The following is a 22,048-nucleotide window of genomic DNA, read 5'->3' as shown; positions in this document are numbered from 1 at the left end:
CCTCAGAGCTGATGGGTGGGGCAGTTGCCTGGTGCACAGCAAAGGGAGCCCATGCTCTTCTTTCGTCAAAGGAACAAAACACTCAACCCTCTTTAGGTCCCATTTTTCTTGGGAGATGCTAGCATAAAGCAGCCAGGCCCGCAAAAGGCCCCCCCAAATCACCACCCACTCAAACGAGTGGATGTAATCAGCTGGGGACAAAGAGGAGAGGCCTAGGGAAGCACATCATCTATGGAACAGTTGAAGGAAAGACCTTTGGAGGAGGCCATGAAGGAGCAGTGAGGAAGGTGAAAGGAAAGAATTTCTTGAGAAAAGGAGTAGCCAGGCTTAAGTCTCATTTCCCTCATTTAAGCATTGGGGGTGAGGGGTGGGAACTCAGAGCTGAGAGGCATGGCCCTTCGATACTTCCGGTTTCAGTAGAAACCAGAGCACTTGTCCTTAGAGGCTGCAGATCACAGCTGGGCTGCTGTGGCTTCCCTGGTTGCAGGAGACCGTGTCCAGGGCAAGGCCAGCTGCCAGCCTCAAACCTGAGGGATAGGGAGAAGCCAGGGGGACAGGTAAGGAAGGAACGAGATTCAGAGCTGTGTCGGGATGCCACGGCCATTTCCACAGTGCTTGAAGTTCCTTCCTGCTGGGTTTCCCACAGGGCTGAGATGACCCTTCTCATTCCCTCTCCTGCTCTTCCCTCACCCCACGACAGGCCTGTACAGAAACATGGCTCCAGCCTCAGACACTGTCCCAGGGGACTGGGCATCGCTACTCCCCAGAGGTAGCAGTGGGTGGTGTGTGAGTCTCAAGAAGGGCACTGGCTCTCAGCTCTGATGTAGCTGCTGGCTGCTCCTGCATCCTCGTTCTAGGAGAGCCTGCCTCAGGCAGCCACTTGCTCTTCAAGCTTGAGTGTCTTGATCAGGAAAATGAGTTAATGATGGCTCTTTCTTTTTTAAATTTTTATTTATTTTTATTGTTTTTGGACACACAGCATGGCATGTGGGATCTTAGTTCCCCTACCAGGGATTGAACCCGCGCCCTCTGCGGTGGAAGCGTGGAGTCTTAACCACTGGACTGCCAGGGAAGTCCCTGATGGCTCTTTCTTAGTACTGTACCAGCATGGAGATGGGGGGGGATGGAGTAGAGTGCTTCATACCAAACCTGGCTCCCAGTTCTAAATAAATGGTAGCTGTGTTTTTGCTTCTTGTGATGTCTAGTTAGGACCCGCCTCCTTCCTCCAGGATGCTGGTGGACTAGTAATGGCCTGGATTTACTTTCAGCACTTGGCAACTCTCAGTGGGAGCCGGGATCTTGCTCCATCTCTGACTCTCCGCTCTGCTCCCACTCAGCAGATGACCTGTCATCTCTCACTGTATCTTCTTTAGCACAGTTTTCTTAACATTTCTAAACTTGTTTCTTTTGCATGCAAATTGGGGATAATACAAGTACACACAGATTTGATTTGGGAACTAAATAGGACAATGGAAAGTGTGTAGTCCTGTGTCTGGCATATTAACATTGAGTGCTTACAATTGGACCAGACATCATTCTAAGTGCATTTGCAGGTTTAATCCATATAGAGGCCTTAAGGAGTAGGTACTGTTATTCTTCTCAGGTAGTTGAGTGTGATAGCTATTTAAGGAGTTGCCTTCATTTCTGTCCACTTATTCAGCCCTTAATCCCTTGCAGTCTATAGCACTATAAAATCAGACTGCCTCCTCCCTAGTCTCTGAAACATGGTATTCCTGAAAAGCATGGCCCATGCCCTATCTGACCAAAATCTTTACCTTTGAAGAAAGGCCCCGGTTCATCTGCTTGGTTTGCACGTTTTTGGTAACAGACATGCAGTCTCGCCCTGGTCACTTGTCCATCACCACAGCCACCTCTGCTCTACCCGCTCCAGCTTTGCATTCATTCTGGAATATGCACCCAAAGCAGCGCTAGGCCAGGGGCTCTCACTGGCCCTGTGGTTGCCGCAAGGATGTGGGGGATTGGCGGGCCCAGGAGTGTCAAGTGTCAGTGCAGGAGGCAGTGTCTCACCTTAAAGAGCTGAGCCTCATACCAAAGGCCATTGAGAATGAGCTGAGCCAAGAACCTAACCCGGTGTTACACCTAAGCAGAAAGTATTTGTTGTGTTGTTTTATTATATACTAAATTTTCCAGGAATGCAACTCTTATGTAAAGTGAAGGAAGACTGTACTTTTTTTAGTTTGGAAGTTTTCTGAGCGTTGTTTGCCATTTCGGAAAATCACTTCACTGACAGCAAAGTTGCTCTGGTATTTAACTCACCAATACCACATGCCTGTATTGGTCTGTTTGTATTTGTTGTAATCATCGGGATTCTACATGTATAAACAAATATTTAGCTATTTCAAGGTAGCCAATATACAGAAAAAAGTATTTTCAGGACTGCCCTGGTGGCACAGTGGTTAAGACTCTGCACTCGCAATGCAGGGGGCCCGGGTTTGATCCCTGGTCAGGGAACTAGATCCCACATGCATGCTACAACTAAGGAGCCAGCGAGCCACAGCTAAAACCTGGCGCAAACTAATTAACTAATAAATTAAAAAATCAGAATAGCTCTATATCCATTTTTTTAAGTATTTCAATAATCATTTGAATGACATCTCTTTAAGCTATTCACAATAAGTATCTACAAATTTTTAACTGTCTCATATTTTCAAATATAGTTTATCGGACTTCCCTGGCAGTGCAGTGGTTAAAAATCCACCTGCCAGTGCAGGGGACATGGATTTGAGCCCTGGTCTGGGAAGATCTCACATGCCATGGAGCAACTAAGCCTGTGTGCCACAACTACTGAGCCTGTGCACTACAGCCCGTGAGCCACAACTACTGAAGCCCGCGTGCCTAAAGCCCGTGCTCCACAACAAGAGAAGCCACCTCAATGAGAAGCCCGCGCACCGCAACGAAGAGTAGCCCCCGCTCGATGCAACCACAGCCATGTGCAGCAACGAAGACCCGACACAGCCAAAAATAAATAAATTTATAAAAAAGAATATATATAGTTTATCCACTAGACTACATTTTTATACATTTCTCTCCCTTTATTTTTCTGTTGTATTACCGTTAGAGCATTACAGTTTGATTTTTTTTTTAATTGTATGTGTAGGTAGGTTATTTTATCAGTATGGTTCATTTCAGGATGGTAAAGACGGTCTTACAGAGTATTTGCTCCATTCCTAGGGTGTTAAGGCTGATGAAGTAAAAAACCACCAAACCAAGCAACGTATAAGATATAGTCTCTGGGGCTTCCCTGGTGGCGCAGTGGTTGAGAGTCCGCCTGCCGATGCAGGGGATACGGGCTCGTGCCCCAGTCCGGGAAGATCCCACATGCCGCGGAGGGGCTGGGCCCGTGAGCCATGGCCACTGAGCCTGCGCATCCGGAGCCTGTGCTCCGCAACAGGAGAGGCCACAACAGTGAGAGGCCCGTGTACCACAGAAAAAAAAAAAAAAAGATATAGTCCCTGTCCCAGAGGCACTCATCCTCAGTGACCTTGGCAACCACTGAGGACAATACAATGGAATAAGTCCCATTCATGTCCAAACCCCAGAGCCTAGCATGGGGCCCATTAGGTAGTTAGAATGCTCTGTTTGCTAGGACTTGTCACTAGTAACTTCCCTAACAGGCAGATTCCTTGGTCTCTGGAAGCACAGAGAAGAGGGCAATTAGCGTGAGAGGAACTGGGGAAGACTTCTCACAGGAGAAGTTAGTACGGGGTCTTTTTTCCAGGTCTGGAAAACAACAGCTAGCTCTTCTACGGAAGTGATGTCCCCTGCATTGGAAAGCAGATTCTTAACCACTGTGCCACCAGGGAAGTCCAACTCCCTTTTATTTTTTAAATGATGCTTAGCCACTCATTGAAAGTGGCTTGGAGGGGGCAAACATGGAAGCAGGAAGGCCTGTAAGGAGGTGACTGCAGAATCCAGGTGGCAGTAGAAATGGAGAGAAGCAGCCTGATTTGATGATATAGCTTGGAGGCAGAATCAACACGTCAACAGTATTGACTAGATGCAGAAGGAGAAAATAATGACTCTGAGGTTTTTGGTTTGAATGATTGGATGAATGATGAGGAGGGGAAGCCTGTGTAGGAGCAGCAGGTTTGAGCAGTTTTGTGTTTAGAATGTGTGAGACATCAGGGTGGTTACGTCAAGTTGATAATTGTTGTAAGTCTGGAGTTCAGAAGATAAGCCTGAGCTGAAGACGTAAATACATTTGAGAATCAGGGGGATATAGACAGTATTTAAATCATACTCAAAGTACTGGTGTAGAAAGATATTCATAATACATTTTTAGGGCTAAAAAAACAAACAGTAGCAGAACAGTATGTTCAATATGATTCCAAATGTGACAGAAACTATGTTTTTATATATATATAAGTATGTTGTCTACACACAGAAAATGTCTTAAAGAAAACAGGTATTAGTAATAGTCATCTTTGGGGATTGGCGGGTGGCAAAAAGATATGGAGGCCAATCCCTTTTTATTTATTTATTTATTTATTTAAAAAATATGTATTTATTTGGCTGTGCTGGGCCTTAGTTGCAGCACACAGGATCTTTAGTTGCGGTATGCAGACTCTTAGTTGCAGCATGTGGGATATAGTTCCCTGACCAGAGATCGAACCTGGGCCCCAGGCATTGGGAGTGCAGAGTCTTAGCCACTGGACCACCAAGGAAGTCCCCCTTTTTATTTATAGCTTCGGTACAGGTTTTTTTTTCTTTTTTAATAAGAAATTACTTTTTAGAATTTTTAAATAAATAAAGCTATCCACTAGCCTGTTCTGTAGTTTGATACTCTAATTGTTAGGGAACCATTGACTGATACCACCCACCTTGGCCAGGCACAATGATAACCACTTGCATGAGTTGTCTCACAACAGGAGTTCCCAATAAGGAACATGGTGCTGCCACCGAAAACTAACCAGGAGAATCTGGGAGGGGCCAAAAGGAGGGAGGAGACGCCAGCCCATAATATTGTCCTACCAAGCTCTCAGAATCCTTTGCACTGGAATCCATATTGGCTAAGAGATGCATGCGCCACCAGGAAGGACACTGAGTCAGAGCAAATATAGGCCAAGAAAGATGATTGGCCAGAGACAACCCTGAAAACTAACCCCATTACCATGAAACCTGAGACTGCGAGCCACATGGCAGAGCAGTTCTCCTGGGTTCCCTTACCCTGCTGCTCTCCACCCGGGTGCCCCTTCCCTATAATGTCTTTTGCTTCGTCAGTACATGTATCTCCTCAGACAATTCATTTCCGAGTGTTAGACAAGAGCCCACTCTTGGGCCCTGGAAGGGGTCCCCCTTCCTGCAACATAATTAGCAGGCTGTTAGCTGCACGCTTCTGAGGCTCCTTCCCAGCACAGACTCCCACCCCATGGGCATGTTAACACCAGGGTGCCTGGAGTTTTGATGATTTTAACTTAACTTGACAAATATTCATAGAAGATCCCTTTCTGCTAGTTCTACTGAGTCAGGTATGATCAAGACACAGTCCCTGCACTTGAAGAGCTTTTTAACTATTGAGTTTTCAACTGACTAGACTACTAAACAAAATGACAAGAGGATGAGCAAAGGACCTTGGAATTGAAAAATTAATTCTGCAGGATCCACTCTGGTAGGCTTCACAAAAGGGGTGACATTTCATTCATTCAATCATGAATTGATCTAAGAGCTTATGAATAGATTGAGAGCTTACCATGTTCCAGACAAAGTCACCAGCCTTGTGGAAATTCCATTCTAGTTCATATTTCAGAGCCCTATATAATAGAAAGAACTTATCAGGCAGAGCTGGAAAGAAGTAAATTCTAGGCAGAGGGAACCAAGGGCTAGAGATGCTAAAGTGCATAGGAGCAACAGGACTGCAGGAATATTGCCTGGAGGAGCAATAGGTGGGGGGGAGGGTGGGGGGGGAGTGGGGGAGTGTGGGACACAAGACTGAAAAGGAGGTTAGGAAACTTAGTGTAAAATTCATGTTGTGAAATTTAGATATTTCCTGAAGGCAACTTAGAGACATTAAATTAATCAGGAAAGTCATTTTAGAGACTACCTTAAGACCAGCGTGTGGAGGATAAATGGAGGTGAAATACACCAGACACTTGGAAACCAGTCAGAAAGATTTTACATGAATCTAAGCAAGAAAGGTAGGGAAATGAAATAAGGTATGGTCTATGAGTATAAAAGGTGGAGAACAGATTTTAGACATCTCAGAAATCCAGTAAGACAGCTTGCACAGGGTGGATGTGGGGACTAAGTGAAAGGGAGAATCAAAGATAACTTACTGTAGGGACTTCCCTGATGGCGCAGTGGTTAAGAATCTGCCTGCCAATGCAGGGGACACCGATTCGAGCCCTTCCCTGGTCTGGGAGATCCCACGGGCCGCGGAGCAACAAAGCCCGTGCGCCACAACTACTGAGGCTGCACTCTAGAGCCCACGAGACACAATTAGTGAAGCCCGTGCACCTAGAGCCCATACTCCGCAACAAGAGAAGCCACTGCAATAGAAGCCTGCGCACCGCAACGAAGAGTAGCCCCGCTCGCCGCAACTAGAGAAAGCCTGCACACAGAAACGAAGACCCAACACAGCCAAAAATAAATTAAAATAAGTTAAAAAAAAGATAACTTACCCCAAAACTCCAGGCTTTAGTTTAGTGGTTATCATTCACTGGGAGGATGTAAACAGGATGATCTGAGGAGGAAGAAATTGAGTTCCATTCACACAGTCTAGTTCAGATGGCAGCCGAATGAATACTCAGTAACGGAAGACTTTAGGGAAACAGTTTCAAAAGCCAAATTGCAGAGGGCTGAAAAGTTAGGAGTTTAAGCAGATGGTATAGACTACTCTAAAGCAGCTTTGGGACAAATGACGGAAACAGATGGGATGGTTGGGGTGTGACAGAATGAGAGGTCTTGGTAGGTCAAGTGAAGTAATATGTTGCCGTGAGAGTGTGGTGGAAGTATTCCTGGGATCCAATGGGTAAAGCGAAGTCAAGAGGACCTCAGACCTAGACCACTGATTCTCAAACTTGACTGAGCATCAGAATCACCTGAAGGGCTCATTAAACCACAGATTGCCGGGACCCACTCCGGCGTTTCCTATTCAGTAGGTCTGGGGTGGGGCCCAATAATTTGCATTTCTAACAAGCTCCCGGATGCTGATGCTGCTGACCAGGAGGCCACACTTTAAAGGTTTTTAAATTTTTAAACCTGGCCTAGAGCAAAGCATTCAGTAGCTGGCATACGATGAATAATTTTCCAAGTGAATGGATAAGAGTACTCATATTCAGGAAAGGAGGTCTCCCTGCAGTTAAAGACCAGATGGAAGGTAAGTCCACACAGGAGGATGGAAGACGGTGGTCAGAGTAGAACTTCAGAGTTTGAATTCAGAGAAGGAGCAATTTTTGGTGGACAAGGTCCAGGATTACCCCTGCCAGGGGAGTGATGAGAGGTCAAGGAACTGAGAACTGCAAGGTCATCAAAATACATCACATCTGGCAAAGGCCTGAGTCTAAAGGGACACTCCGTCAGGAAGTCAAGGTCTGGAGGGGAGTCTGGCTACTTTCTGGGTCTGAATTCTGTAGAGTTGACTGGATATGCCCACAGACATTGTCACCCATCCAGGTTAATGCACCAATACAGGTAACAAATGTAAGGGAAGCTGGGGACTTTGTGCCAGCTCTGTTTGCACATCCTATAAGTTAAGGTGTGGGCCAGGCCCCAGGCTTTTTGGAGGGAGTTCTAGGGTGGAGATCACAGTCTGGGGATTTCAGCCCTGGGAGGGAGCAATTCACCTTAGGTGCTAAGGGAGCAGGACAGACAGGAAGGCTGTTGACTCTGGGAGAAATGGCTTGTAGAGAATAAAGTTCCACTAGTTTAGCACGTTTACAGATTAAACACGTCTGCTAAGCCTCAGCAATGACTCTGCACCCTTTATAGCTTTCCCTTTACAGCTTTCCAGGAGCAACGTTCGGATCACCCCTGGGGGGTATGAGCATGATTAGGTCATAGATTAGGCCTTCAGCTTGTGTTCCCTACAGCCTGCTGGCAATGCCTCTGCCGCTTTATACCTGTGCAACCTTCCACAAACTTACCTCCTCCTTCACGCCTCAGTTTCCCGCTTGTAAAATGCCAGTAATAACAGGATACCACACAGGGCTATTGTGAAGATTACCTGAGGTAGTTAAGGTAAAGCTCTGGACCCCCACTGAACACCCTATAAATACTCGTTACGATTTGTTACATTGTCTCTATGGGTCCTTGTCAGTGTCCAGATACGTGCGCGGTCCCCCCTAACTGTTGCGTGCGCTCCTTCCCCTCACCTTTTCCAGCCAGACTGCATTTGGCGGTACTGGCGACGGGCTGGATTTGTGCGCAATGAGGGTTCCCAGAGAAAAACCCGCGCAACCGTAGTAGGACTTGCAGTGGCGCCTGCCGGCCGCTGGGGGCCGCGGGGGCCGCTGGGGCCGCTGGGTTCGCCCCGCCCCTGAGGGGTCAGAGGTCACCAGACGGCGAAGGAGAGGCTGCGCGTCGCGGATCCCCAGTCCTGGGTAGATGGCGCCGGCGGAGCGCTGCCCTGTTTGCCGCCAGACCTTCTTCTGCGGCCGCGGACACGTCTACAGTCGCAAGCACCAGCGGCAGCTGAAGGTGGCTTTGGAGCGGCTTCTGCCTCAGGTGCGGACGGGAGGCTGGAGGAAACCCTGGACAGGACGGGGCGGGAATGGGGGCGGGGCTGTGAGGGCCCGAGGGGGTGGGATCTGGGGGTCCCGCCGGGGTCCTACTTAGCCTCTTCCCCTTGGTACCCTCTCCGCGGCAGGTGGAGGCCGCCCGCAAGGCCGTCCGCGCCGCTCAGGTGGAGCGTTACGTGCCCGAGCACGAGCGGTGCTGCTGGTGCCTGTGCTGCGGCTGTGAGGTGAGGAAACACCTGAGCCACGGAAACCTGACCGTGCTGCATGGGGGGCTGCTGGAGCATCTGGCCAGGTGAGCGCCGGGCCGGGAGCCGCATACAACAGTCGTGTACATTTGTGGGAGGGAGGGTTTAGGGTGGGTGAGAGGAAGAACGCTTCTGTGATTTGATTGAGTCGTCTTGTAGGCATTGCCAGCCTTGAGGGTAGCGGGCTTACGGCTGCCATGGTCCCACTGGTGTTGGTGGTCTAGCTGGGAAAGTCAGCTGGGCAGGTTCAATCAAGGTTCCCTCCCATCACTTCCTCTCAGATTCTCACATTTTTATTGGAAGGGGGAGACTGGAGATATTGAAGAGACTACTATCAGTATTCTCTCAGCCTTGCCCAGAGACAGAAACCCAGATGTCAGTTTGCATTATTTATCTAATGCCTAGATATATGTGTAATATTCTGCAATCTATCATTGAGATTACTTGTCCTTTCCATTCTCAGTCCAGAGCACAAGAAAGCAACCAACAGATTCTGGTGGGAGAACAAGGCTGAGTTCCAGATGAAAGAGAAGTTTTTGATCTCCCCCCAGGATTATGCACGGTAAGTCACTACTTCACATGATGAAGTAGCAGAGTGTGGATTCTCTGGGCCTGTGTCAGGTACTGGAGCTTCCTCTACTGCTTGGGAAGTTTAGTAAGGACTTCATTAGTAACCATTGTCTTTGTAGCACTCATTATCCTAGGCACCATATTGGACACAAAAGAAATATGACAGAGTCCTTGAAAGGTTTATAATCTAGTTGCGGGGGGGGGGATTTACAATGTATTTAGCAAGTAGAGAATAGTGTATAATTAAAGGTGACCATAATCAACTACTTAAATGTATGACACAGAAACTACTAAGGTTCTTTAGGAGCAGAAGATGCTTTTTATAGTGTGCAAGAAACTGGTGCTCACCCAGTGCCCACTTTTAATAGTTTTAGACTCTATTTTAACTGGCCTCGGAGGACCCCAAGGAACCGGATTGTAGGAAGCTGGACAGCACAGAGAGGGAGTGAGCCCTGACTGCCTCAGGAAGAGGACTCAGGCAGCCTCACATCATCACTTTTATTGGGACCATATTGAGATTGTGGAGTGTGGAACCCAAGGGGATCCCAAAGCCAAAGTTAAGAAAACACATGGTGTTTGTTATTTCTTTCTACCCAATGTGGAGAATAATGAGGAAATAAGAAATGCCTAAATCCCACCACCTTGCCTTAAAATCTGTGGTTCAGACTGGGAGGAGATAAGAAACTGAGGCCACTCACTCCTCACACCCTGGCTCAGCTCCATATGGTTTTTGGTGGGTGAATAAAGGATAGTTGAGCAGCAAAGGTTATAATTGAGAATTATGAGGATGGACTCTTTGAACTTTTTATTTAAATATAATTTAACTTTTGAGCTTTATAAATTTCAAGCTCACACAAGACAAGGCCAGGCCAAGCCTGACTGATTTGACCAGTAAAGATACAATGAGCCACTTTTATTATTTTTTTAATCTTTTTTTTTTTAATAAAAAAATTTATTTTTGGCTGCGTCTGGTCTTTGTTGCTGCGCACAGACTTTCTCTAGTTGCGGCAGGTGGGGGCTACTGTTCATTGCAGTGCATGCACGGGCTTCTCATTGTAGTGGCTTCTCTTGTTGCGGAGCACAGGCTTTAGGTGTGCAGGCTTCAGTAGCTGTGGCTCACAGGCTCTAGAGCACAGGCTCAGTAGTTGTGGCTTAGTTGCTCCGCGGCATGTGGGATCTTCCCGGACCAGGGCTCAAACCCGTGTCCGCGGCATTGGCAGGCGGATTCTTAACCACTGCGCCACCAGGGAAGTCCTAATCATTATTTTAAAAGATTAGTCTTTTTATTTGGCTGCATCGGGTCTTAGTGCCGGCATGCAGGATCTTCACTGCAGCGTGCAGGCTTCTCTCTAGTTCTGGTGCGTGCAGGCTCCAGAGCACGTGGGCACTCTAGTTGTGGCACGTATGGGCTCAGTAGTTGCAGCGTGTGGGCTTAGTTGCCCTGTAGCATGTGGGATCTTAGTTCCCCGACCAGGGATCAAACCCAAGTCCCCTGCATTGGAAGGGGGATTCTTAACCACTGGACCACCAGGAAAGTCCCACAGTGAGCTACTTTTAGGTTCAGGCAGTTTGTTACATAAGCAGTGAAAAGAGTAAGCCCGAAGTGCCAGCCTCCCAGGTTGTCCAACACACCCAAAAGGACCATACTGATACAAACAGGGCTGGGTGACTGCAGTGTGAGCTGTGCGATACTTTTGCTGGGGAGCCAAGTCTAGACTGCAGCTACGTGCTTTTATATCTACAGCTCAAATCTGAGAGCACAAAGTCCCATACCCCATCAGAACTGGGAGTTGATGAGAAACTGTTTCATAATGGTCTCCCATGAGAGATAGGGAGACGAGTGGGAGATGGCCTCCTAGCAGTTCCTTTCAGGCCTCCTGTCCTCTTGTGTTCCAGGAGGATCACGCAGACCTTCAGCCAAAACTCTGATAAGCTGCAGTTCAAGGCTTTGCCTGTAAGGATACGTGCAAGGCTGCCAGGGCACCTTGATAGAGCCATTCCCCTACATAAATGTTTTACATATTAAAATTAGGCAAAAAGGCTATAAGCTCGTGTGCGGTGGCGGAGTCGGCAGAGTAGTCGGCAGCGGCTGCAGCAAGAGTTTGGCGACATGTCTCACACCATTTTGCTGGTACAGCCTACCAAGAGGCCAGAAGGCAGAACTTATGCTATGAATCTGAATGAATGCATGGAAGGTGTTTGTATAATGTACGAAGAACATCTGAAGAGAGTGAATCCCAGCAGCCCCTCTGTCACGTATGGTATCAGTTATTTGATTTTATTGATGACCTGGAAGACCTCAGCTGCCTTGTTTACCGAGCTGATACCCAGACATACCAGCCTTATAACAAAGACTGGATTAGATTTATACATAGCTCCTTCATCAAATAGTTGAGTTTGGAAGCATCAGGGGGATGGGGGTGGGCTTGGAACACAGGTGTGTACAGAGTGATGTAGAAGAAGTTTTTATTATAGTAATCCAGTTTCCATTTTGGTATACGCTGGCCAGGGTTGAATGTATTAGATGAAATGTGAGGATCTTGTTCAATCTGAAACCCCTTTTGCCCCCTTCTCCCCCTCCCTTTTCAACTTAAAACATTTTTATGATGATTTAGATGGAAGTTGGTTTTTGTCAGTTACTGTTGGTTCCAGTCCTTCAAACTGTTCGTATCTGAACATTCACTGTACTAATAACCCTTCTTCAAATCGGGGTGGGGGGTGGTGACGCAGTTTAGTTATGTCCTCAAGACAAAGTCTTAGTGAAAATCAAAGAAATGTTCTCTAGTTATATTTTCAAAAAATAATAATTAGGCAAACAAAGACAGTTATATTAATTATGTATCAATTGATAACGATGAAAGAATAAGAATTCAAGTAACATTTGAACACAAAAATCTGACTGTACACCCTTAGGTTTTCTGAGGACTAATGAACTGCAAAGAAACCTTGAGCTTTGCTTAGTAGTCTTATTGCTGATAGCAGCATTGATGTTATTCAGATACCTTTGTATTGTAGGATAAAAACAACTGCAAATATATTGTTGTCCCAAATATGGGACAATTTGGACATCAAGAAAGGGAAATTGATTTTCTTAAGTATGGTAATGGTTTCATAGGCTGTTCCTGTTCCCAGGAGATGTATGCTGAAAAATTTAGAATTAAGTCTCATGTTCTTGGCAGAAAGGCAATGTGTTTATAAGCAAACTGGAGCCAGTATGGCAAAATGTTTACAGTGAATCTGGGGGAGAGGTACATGGGTGTTCATTGTACTATTTTGTTTCTGGGAGTTTGACACTACCCAAAATTCAGAGAAAAACGATCTACTGAGGATCTTTTCACAACTGACCGGGACTTGCCCTTTTTCTTTTTAGATTCAAGAAGTCCATGGTGAAAAGTCTGGATTCCTATGAGGAAAAAGAGGATGAAGTGATTAAAGAGGTGAGTTAAAGGAAAGGCCTCTGAAGGACCCAGGCCCCCCCCCCCCCCCCACCATTTTGTACCTATCTAAGCAGCCTCTCCCCCACAGATGGCAGCTCAGATCCGTGAGGTGGAGCACAGCCGGCAGGAGGTTGTTCGGTCTGTCTTAGAGGTTGGTTTCCCTCGGAGGAGCCAGAGCAGTATCCAAATCCACTGATTCCTGCTTCTCCCAGGTCCAACATTTCACCTACCAGCTCTTCTTGTGAGAATTCATGGACTCCATGCTTTACCTGCTCGGCTTGAATTCCCTTACCTGCCCACCAGGGTGCAGGCCTTTGTCAGTGGAGATGATGTGGGCCAGGCTGGGGGAGGGAGGCAGGGAGGGAGGGAGGGAAGTTTGCAAGATATGGGCAGTACCCTCAATATGTCAATTTGTTTACTTCTGGAGGGTGGGAGCATGGCCTAGGCAAATTCTTAAGCATCCTAGACACAATTATTTTTCCTGAATCAAACTCAGCCTCAGACAGTGCCAGACCCAGAAGAGGGCTCTTCGGCACCTGGAAGCTGGAAAGGGACAAACAGGTAAGACTGTTAGGAAACCTCTTATTGGGAGTTCTGACATCTCTTAGAACATTCTGTAACTTTGGCTGGGAAAAGGGAACAAATGTCATCTTTGCTATCCTCATGGCTCAAGGACCTTGTCTGCCAGCCTGTTTGTCTTTTTCAGCCAAGTAGCCTCCACCTCACAGCAGCCCTCATATGTGGACCTGCCACCAGCCCCGGAGCTTGACTGGATGGAGACAGGACAACCGCTGACATTCATTGGCCATCATCAGGTACAATGGATACGAAAGTTGGGAAAGGGCCAGTGCCCCCTCAGTTCCCAGGACACCCATCTCTCCTGGCTTTTCTGTATTCTGGCCATTCCTGTCTTAGCAGGCTTTTCCCTCTTGCCGCCCTGTCCCATAGTATCATGTTCTTAGACTTTTTTGTCACCCTCCATGGTGATCTTATCCACACACTGCCCCAGTTGCCACATAGAAGTACCAACTCCTAAATCTCATCCTGTGCAGAATCCACAGTTCCAGCTCAATACGGGACATTTATAGATACCCCACAGGTACCTGAAGCTAACCCCTACCACTCCTGTGTTTCCATTAACTGTAGATGCAGATTCTTATCTCCTCCTTTCTTTCATTTTTCACATTCCCTCAATGAGCATGTCTTATCTATTTTATCTCCTGAATACAAGCTGGTCTCTATTCCACCTTGGAACAATTCCTACTACTGCAATCTTGTCCCAAACACAACAGAAAATAATCGCATCACCTGCTATCTTACATTCTATCCTCCAGCTGCACTGTGCTCCTCCTTGCTTTTGAACATGTAATTGCCATTGTCTTAAATGATATGCTTTCCTTCCCTCACCATCTACTTAACCCTCACCTTCCTTCAGCTCTTAGCTTGAATGTCACTTTTTCATGGAAAACTGTTATAAATGTATGTAGCCCCATGTAAAAAGCTGTGAATGTAATTTGTGTAATTCATACTTCTCTTTCCCAGTAGTATGTATGCTCTGTAAGAAAAGGGTTTCGTTTACCTAACATCTAGTAGGCACTTATTTTTGGACATCTCTGCTACTAAGACCTTGAGTCTGGTGAGGGCAAGACTGTCTTTCAGTGATTTGCTGTGCTCTGTAAGATTTAACATCAACCCAGTGCAGAACTAGCATCATGGCAGTGGTTCCATCCACCTCCAGTAAAATTTCTTCCTCTAGGCTATGAGTATCCTATCATCTCTTGGCTTTCTTATGATTTTTTCCCATTTCCAACTACAGGATACACCAGGAATTGGTAACATCCACTCAGGTAAGACCCATGGCAATGTTTCTCAAACTGTAAGAAGCTTTTTTTTTTTAAAGAATAAAGTTGATTAAGATACAGCAGTGAACTTGGGATCTTTGAGACACACCTGAGTTCTAGGCCTTTCACTGGTAGAAGGGTATCAAAGACACATATGTCAAATGTGTCTGAGTAACTCAGGAAAGTAACAGATGTACATTCACCTGTTTACCGGATTTTTTTTTTTAAACTTTCAGATCTAAGGTGTTTTAAACTTAGAAAATGTCAGACATGGTAATTCTTATAAGGGTTTTTTGTTCAACCACTATATGAGTGTGTGTTAAAGTGTTTTTTAAAATAATACACTTAATAGTGAAAATAAAGAGTATAAACAACAAGGTCCTACTGTATAGCAGAGGAAACTATATTTAATATCCTGTGATGAACTATTATGGAAAAGAATATGAAAAAGAATACATATGTAACTGAGTCGCTTTGCTGTACAGCAGAAATTAACACATTGTAAATCAACTATACTTCAATAAAATAAATTTTAAAAATAAAACTCATTGCAACTGAGGGCCAGAGAAGTCTCTATACCGTACACAGTGCCCACTATGGCATTAGCCATGCTACAGCCACTCGTCTTCTTGTATTTCAACTAAGGGAAAAAGTACTTTGCTTGAAAAATGGAAGATTACAAACTTTAGCATAACAACGTTTTTCCAAAGTAAAGCAGCATCTGATGAAGGATGTGTATTCTCAATATATGAAAACCTCTCAACACTCAGTAAAGGCATATAAAAAGATGCTCATCAAAATGGCTGAAACTAGGACTTCCTTGGCGGTCCAGTGGTTAAGGCTCCGCACTCTCAATGCAGGGAGCACGGATTTAATCCCTGGTCAGGGAACAATACCACATGCCACATGGCGTGGCCAAAGAATTAAAAAAGGCTAAAGACTGACCATTTATATATGCAGCAACTCTCATGCACTGCTGGTGGGGATGCAAAATGGCATCACTACTTTGGAAAACAGTCTGGCAGTTTCTTTAAAAGTTGAAAAAAAATCCCAATGTGCCTCAGCCAATGAACACTTCAAAAAATACTCAATAACGAAGGAATGATTGAAAACATGCGTAACACAAAAACCTCAAAGTAACTATGCTAAAAGGTACACAAGGGTACATAATATATGCCATTTATACAACATTACGGAAAACGCAAACTAACCTGTAGCAACAGAAAGCACACCAGTGGCTGCCTGGGAAGAGGGGTATAAGGGAAGTGTGCTAGAAAATACTTTAAAGGGGCACAAGGATACATGGTGGTGGTGATTTCATCCCAGACATTTCAAATTGCACACTTTAAATGTGTGTAGTTTTTCAGGCATGTATTGCTGTATTGATACAGCTATTAAGTATCAGCACCTTTTAAATTAGCCTAGGCCCCTCAACTTCCCATGGTCCAGAATTCCTGGGTTTTGTTTACAAACATTTATAATTTTCAATTAGGTAGGAACTTATAGCTAGCTATGTTCCACAACAGCCTGAAGGTTAAAAACTTTTTTTTAAGTGCTTTCATTTCTGCTTAAAGGGTCTTCCTTTTCCAGGTGCCACACCTCCCTGGATGGTCCAAGATGAGGACTGTAGCTCTGGGAACCAACAAATAGGACCCTCCTATGAAGAGTTTCTCAAAGAAAGTAAGTTAACTAATTCAGAAATGGTGATGGGTTCTTTAAGTCTTCCTACTCACGTAAAACTGCTTATTGTAGAGGAAAAACAGAAATTGAAGAAACTCCCACCAGACAGAGTTGGGGCCAACTTTGATCATAACTCCAGTACCGGTGCAGGCTGGCTGCCCTCTTTTGGCCGGGTCTGGAATAATGGACGCCGCTGGCAATCCAGGTATGGGCCCAGTGTCCGGACCCCAACCCACTCCCCCTTGGGAGATCTCACCCTTCGTCCTGCTAACCCTTCATTTCCTTTCAGGCATCAATTCAAAACTGAAGCCGCAGCAAGAAACAAACAGCAGTCACATAAAAAGAAAAGTTAATGGTTTCCTAATACATTTTCAACCACCATAATGCTCAAAACCAAATCAACAAGCCGATACCTACTATTATCCTTTGTAACTGCCTTTCTTAGGAAACAGACACGCCCATTTATTTGATTTAATAAAGTTTTATTTTTCCAAATATACAGCTGGTGGGACCTGTAAAAAAAAAAAATTCAAGAATCAGAACTATAGAGCCTTGTGAAGGGATGCATACTTCCTACACCATGAACCCCTGGGTTCTTGCTCACCTGTTCATGCATCTTCACCAGCAGCTGGAGCATCTCCACCCTTAGTATTTCTGGTGTAAATTACTTGAGCTCTGTGCTTTGAAACCAGTTTAATAAGTCCTAGAAAGAAAGCATAAAATTTTCACACAATAGTACTATGAAATACTTAATAAGACACTAGAAATATCTGTTTTATATTCCATCCCAAAAGAGAAATGCTGAATTTAAGCATGAGTTTAGGAGGCATGCCTACATTTCTTGGTTATAATCTAATTTGACTTACCCTTTTAAAACAAGGGACTAAAAAAAAAAAAAAAAAAAAAAAAAAACAAGGGACTGACCACCTGCTCTTGGGATGGCCACCTTCACAGCACTTTACTATAACTTGAAAATCACTGTTTCCATTATTGGGCACTAACCAATAACCTAGATAACATGTTAGAATTACATTACTAACAACCACCTATTGCATTTAAGATGGCTAGCACGGTCAGGCCAATTTAAGGTGCAAAAGCATACAAATCAGTACAACACACCCCTCTCACCTTTACTAAGCAGCTCCTGCAAGGCTGCCCTGGCCAGGGAGCCACGAATCTTCAGTCTCTCAGAGACGACAGCTGGAGTTATAAGCTTATAGTTGGGAACTTCTTTACAGAGTTTGTCATATGTTGCTTTGTCGAACAAGACTAGGTTATTGAGCTTGTCCCGAACTTTGCCTTTGGACCACTTCTGCTCACCAAAAAAAAAAAAAAAAAAATCAGAGCTCCAGTTCTTCCCTCCTCTGGAACAACCTGCCTCAAAGAACTGTTACTTGCTTGTACGGCTATACTGAGAGTGGCTCTATTCCTTGGCCTGCAGAAATCTATGAAATGCAGAATTTGCATAAACTCTGCAAATTAAGATTCAAATAATTAGAAAGCCACAATTCAAAGCAAAAAGAGACCCTGGTTGTCGTTAAGGGCATCAAAGACACATCTGGTTGGGGGCGGGGGGGGGGAACCTATTATTGAGACTTTCGGATACTGACTGAGCCCCACGGAACCAACTAAAATAACACTACGTGCTGCGTATCCAAATAAATGCTCTGTACACATCTAATTGCCAAACAGCGTATATGACCCCAAATAACGAAAAAACAGAATGCTGATAACAGCATAAGCTGTAATAACCTGACTCTAGACCCCACAACCTTACAAGCCATCTGCTAGGTGTCACTTAATATATCGATAAGGTACGGGTGCCCGCAGCCTCCCTCAACGTTCAAGCGACTGACTCCTACCTTCTTTTTGGCCTTGCCCCCAGACTTGTTCACTGGGTCTTTGTCTTTCTTGGCCGACTTTCCGGCATCTTTCTTCTTCTTGTCATCCTTGGGCGGCTACAGAAGAAAAGCGGGAATACTGCCAGGTCTCAAGGCAGCCCCACGCTCCCCCTACCCCTGCGCTCCACCTCAACCCCCGCCCAGACTCCACTGACGGAGCACATGGGGGAAGCAATAGCCCGCCCGCCTCGACACGCGGCCCGGCAGTTCTGGGAGCCCTCCTCCGATGCCGCCCCAAATGCGCGCCGGCACCGCCGGCTCCAGAAACCACGCCGGCTGTCCCCAAACAGAGCTCTCACCATAGCGAAGCCGGGAGAGCAACTGCTACCACCTCGCCTCCCTAAGATGTCGGACAAAAAGGAAGTGCGTCTAGCGAAGAAGCCCAGAAACCTCCGCCTGCACCGAGTGCTTCCGGGGTAAGGGGCGGGACCGCGCGGAGAAAGTCGGGAGGGGCAGGCCTGACTCAGGCCCGGAACTGGCTGCGGGCAGTGCGAGCTTACCCTGCAGCCGGAGGCACTCGAGGCTGTCCCTACCTTTTGCGCTTTGCGACTAGTTGTGAGGCAGTCACACGTTGCTGTTTCCTGACACTAAAAACCTGGGAAAAGGGACGGAAAACAATTTTCTAGATCCCGACAGCTAACTTCCCAGCGTTACTGACAGCCAGGCGTGCTCCAAGTGCGCAAGCGCCGCAGTGCGCCGCGCTCCCGGGTCGAGAGGGAACGCGCGGCCGGGGCGCCGGGGGCAGGTCCTGTGCTGCGGTTCCGGGGCGGGGCCGGGAGGGGGAGCCAGTCCCGCAGTAGCGGCGGCAGCAATGGCGATTTTCAGTGTGTTTGTGGTGAACAAAGCTGGAGGCCTCATTTACCAGTTGGACAGCTACGCGCCACGGGCCGAGGCTGAGAAAACTTTCAGTTACCCGCTTGATCTGCTGCTCAAACTGCATGACGATCGTGTGCTGGTTGCCTTCGGCCAGCGCGACGGCATCCGGGGTGGGTTAGGCTCGGGCCTGGGGGGCGGGGCCCGGTGCCGCCGTTGTGGGCAGGTGTCTCTGGGCGGGGGGCGGAGGGGGTGAGGAGTTGGGGCCGGGTCCATTGTCGCCTTGGTGGGATCCCCAAGCTGAGGCTTCGTTGACGCCTAGCCTCGGCTCTGCAGTGGGCCACGCAGTGCTGGCCATCAATGGTGTGGATGTGAGCGGCAAGTACACGGCCGATGGGAAAGAGGTGCTGGAGTACCTGGGCAACCCTGCTAACTACCCGGTGTCCATTCGATTCGGCCGGCCTCGCCTCACCTCCAATGAGAAGCTCATGCTGGCCTCCATGTTCCACTCGTAAGTCTCACAACCCTTCCTAGATTTTGTCGGTCCGCACTTGGCTCATAGGCTGGCTGGATTAGTGTGGTTCTGCCCTCAGAGACTTCCTGAGCGGCGGTGCTTACCTTCCTCCTTATAAATCCTCAGTTCTTGTGTCATGAAAAGAATTGATCCAGTATGACTAGGCTGTAGGTAATGCTGGCAGTGGTGTGATTTTTTTTGCCTAAGTCACCTTCTCTTTTCTGAGTCTTAAGTTTTTTCATCTTTAAAGTAAGGCAATTGAACTAAATGATCTTTAAGATCTTTTCTTGCTGTCAATTATGGAATGAGATGTGCTGGATATGCATAGTCACGGGGTGAGTAAACGTGGCACATAGTCCCAGAGTGTTAATTTCACCCAAAGTTTTCAATGTACAATGTTTTATAGCAAAGTATGAATGTAGAATACATGCAGAATTCAAATAAATTTTTAAGTAATTTTGATACTGCTGCCAGGCAGTTCACACTGCTGCTTCTGACTATCTCAAGCTGTAATTTGAACTCTTCAGAAGATAAGGGTCATTTCAGCGGAAAAGTTCGAGAGGCACTTCTCCCTTATAGCAATGAGGTGCATTCCCAACTTTGCCTCCTTTGCAAGTAGGCTGTTCGCAATCGGCTCCCAGCTGTCTCCTGAACAGGGCAGCTCAGGCATTGAGATGCTGGAGACAGACACATTCAAACTGCACTGCTTCCAGACATTGACAGGTACGCATCTCTAGATAGGTCAAGGGGATGCGATGGGGCAGGTTGGGAGAAGGGATTGGCCCAAGTTGGGTTTGGTAAGCAAGGGAGTGTTGGTCAGCCTTTTCTGGGACAACTGCACAGACAGTTACTTGTTTTGTGAATCTAAAGGCAATATTTAATCTGACGCCAGTTTTGTCCATGCCACTGAGCGTTATCCTGTCCACAGATAAACTCACCTTAATGTTATCTCACGTTGCACACGTTTTGGAAGGTGTGTTGTTCCAAAATGAAATTTGAATGTGAAATGGAAATGACCTTTGGATCGTGACTGTCATTGCATCACTCGCTGAAGGCAGATCATTGAAAACTGCCTGAGTTTGTTCCTTGCCTGGCACTTTCTGCTGAGGGGCCCCCAGGCCAGAAGTAAGCGACAGAGCTAGGACCCAAAGCCTGGTCACTCAGTCAGCTGGGTGATGCAACAAAGTCATTTCACTTCTCTGCTCTCACCTGTAGATTCAAAATCTTGCTTTTCGTGCTTTATGTAGCAATAAGGATAACATTTAAGTGGGCATATGAAAGTGCTGTACAAACAAAGGACAGCATTATTTGCTGCATTCTCTACCCTTTGGTAATCATTACTGGTCCCTCTCCAGGGATAAAGTTTGTGGTGCTGGCGGATCCTAGGCAGGCTGGGATAGATTCTCTTCTCCGAAAGATTTATGAGATTTACTCAGACTTTGCCCTGAAGAATCCATTTTACTCCCTGGAAATGCCCATCAGGTATGTGGTCCCACTTCCCAGATTCTGGTCAAAGCCTCCTTGTTCCCCCTCCCTGTGTGCTTTTCCCCAATGTCATTTTGAAGTGTAATAGAGGTTGTTTTTTGGTTTTTTTTTGCGGTACACGGGCCTCTCACTGTTGTGGCCTCTCCCGCTGCGGAGCACAGGCTCCGGATGCGCAGGCTCAGCGGCCATGGCTCACAGGCCCAGCCGCTCCGCGGCATGTGGGATCCTCCCAGACCGGGGCACGAACCGGTGTCCCCTGCATCGGCAGGCAGACTCTCAACCACTGCGCCACCAGGGAAGCCCTAGAGTTATTTTTAAATAAAACAAAAGTAACTAGCCTTTTACTTACTTATTTTTTGGAGAAACCAAAGACTTTCCTTGGGGTTTATGTCCTTCTTCAAGCAGAGTTTCCACTGGCTCTGCCTCTGCACCCAAGGTGGGGAGAGAGCCAGGCCTCACACTTTGTCCTTATTTGTGCTTCCTGGGTCTGGCCTAGGTGTGAGCTGTTTGACCAGAACCTGAAGTTAGCCCTGGAGGTGGCAGAGAAGGCTGGAACTTTTGGACCTGGGTCTTAGGCTGAACCTGCAGTGGACCCCCCCACCACTCCCCGCATATTCTTGAGAGATCCTGCAACAGGGGTCCTGCTGTTTCCACTCCGATGGCGAGCCCAGAGGCATTTGTTAGTGCACTTGAAAATGGGAGGTTGCTGAGCCTGATGACATGCACTGATGCCCGAGCCTTAATACCATGCTCTCTTTTCTCCTGTATCTGTCATGGTCCTACTTCCCAACTCTGTACAGATTATTTATGGAGGAGGTAGGCCCATAAATGCTATAATAAACATTCCTTTGATCTCAGTGTTTGCT

The 22,048-nt window shown here is 46.6% G+C and overlaps 3 protein-coding genes and 1 long non-coding RNA gene across 9 annotated transcripts in view; 2 read left to right on the top strand and 2 right to left on the bottom strand.

Moving 5' to 3' along the window:
* The window catches only part of LOC109550961 (uncharacterized), a 32,638-nt gene extending 24,252 nt beyond the window's left edge, over positions 1 to 8,386 (bottom strand). For both annotated transcript variants that reach the window (XR_004527813.2, XR_012333299.1), the window contains exons 1-3: positions 8,103 to 8,386; positions 6,639 to 6,700; positions 5,711 to 5,771 (exon numbers count right to left, since the gene is read on the bottom strand). This is a non-coding gene — a long non-coding RNA (uncharacterized lncRNA). The remainder of the gene's footprint in view (positions 1 to 5,710; positions 5,772 to 6,638; positions 6,701 to 8,102) is intronic.
* A 132-nt stretch (positions 8,387 to 8,518) lies between these two features.
* CENATAC (centrosomal AT-AC splicing factor) lies at positions 8,519 to 16,966 on the top strand. 5 transcript variants are annotated; one of them, XM_033861959.2, is made up of 11 exons: positions 8,519 to 8,682; positions 8,825 to 8,988; positions 9,405 to 9,503; positions 12,882 to 12,948; positions 13,037 to 13,099; positions 13,445 to 13,509; positions 13,655 to 13,763; positions 14,765 to 14,795; positions 16,380 to 16,469; positions 16,542 to 16,674; positions 16,759 to 16,966. In XM_033861959.2, exons 1-11 carry the CDS (start codon positions 8,563 to 8,565, stop codon positions 16,820 to 16,822), a joined length of 1,005 nt encoding a protein of 334 aa, XP_033717850.1. In that variant the 5' UTR covers positions 8,519 to 8,562; the 3' UTR covers positions 16,823 to 16,966. The 5 variants fall into 5 exon arrangements, with proteins under 5 accessions (XP_033717850.1, XP_033717848.1, XP_033717849.1 ...); XM_033861957.2 differs by having other exon boundaries at positions 16,542 to 16,966; XM_033861958.2 differs by having other exon boundaries at positions 16,380 to 16,674.
* Positions 16,931 to 18,897, bottom strand: RPS25 (ribosomal protein S25). Its single transcript, XM_019941788.2, has 5 exons — positions 18,670 to 18,897; positions 18,332 to 18,427; positions 17,598 to 17,781; positions 17,074 to 17,172; positions 16,931 to 16,981 (listed from the first exon to the last, which is right to left on the bottom strand). The coding sequence occupies exons 1-4, from the start codon at positions 18,670 to 18,672 to the stop codon at positions 17,078 to 17,080; spliced, it is 378 nt and encodes a 125-aa protein (XP_019797347.1). The 5' UTR covers positions 18,673 to 18,897; the 3' UTR covers positions 16,931 to 16,981; positions 17,074 to 17,077.
* TRAPPC4 (trafficking protein particle complex subunit 4) lies at positions 18,897 to 22,039 on the top strand. The gene is made up of 5 exons (XM_019941787.3): positions 18,897 to 19,356; positions 19,520 to 19,694; positions 20,317 to 20,420; positions 21,053 to 21,179; positions 21,679 to 22,039. Exons 1-5 carry the CDS (start codon positions 19,182 to 19,184, stop codon positions 21,755 to 21,757), a joined length of 660 nt encoding a protein of 219 aa, XP_019797346.1. The 5' UTR covers positions 18,897 to 19,181; the 3' UTR covers positions 21,758 to 22,039.
* Positions 22,040 to 22,048: the final 9 nt, after the last annotated feature.

Source organism: Tursiops truncatus, chromosome 8 (assembly GCF_011762595.2).
Source record: "Tursiops truncatus isolate mTurTru1 chromosome 8, mTurTru1.mat.Y, whole genome shotgun sequence".
Taxonomy (NCBI): domain Eukaryota; kingdom Metazoa; phylum Chordata; class Mammalia; order Artiodactyla; family Delphinidae; genus Tursiops; species Tursiops truncatus.
Note: the sequence above shows the minus strand (reverse complement) of the source record. Positions and strands in the feature narration are given on the sequence as shown.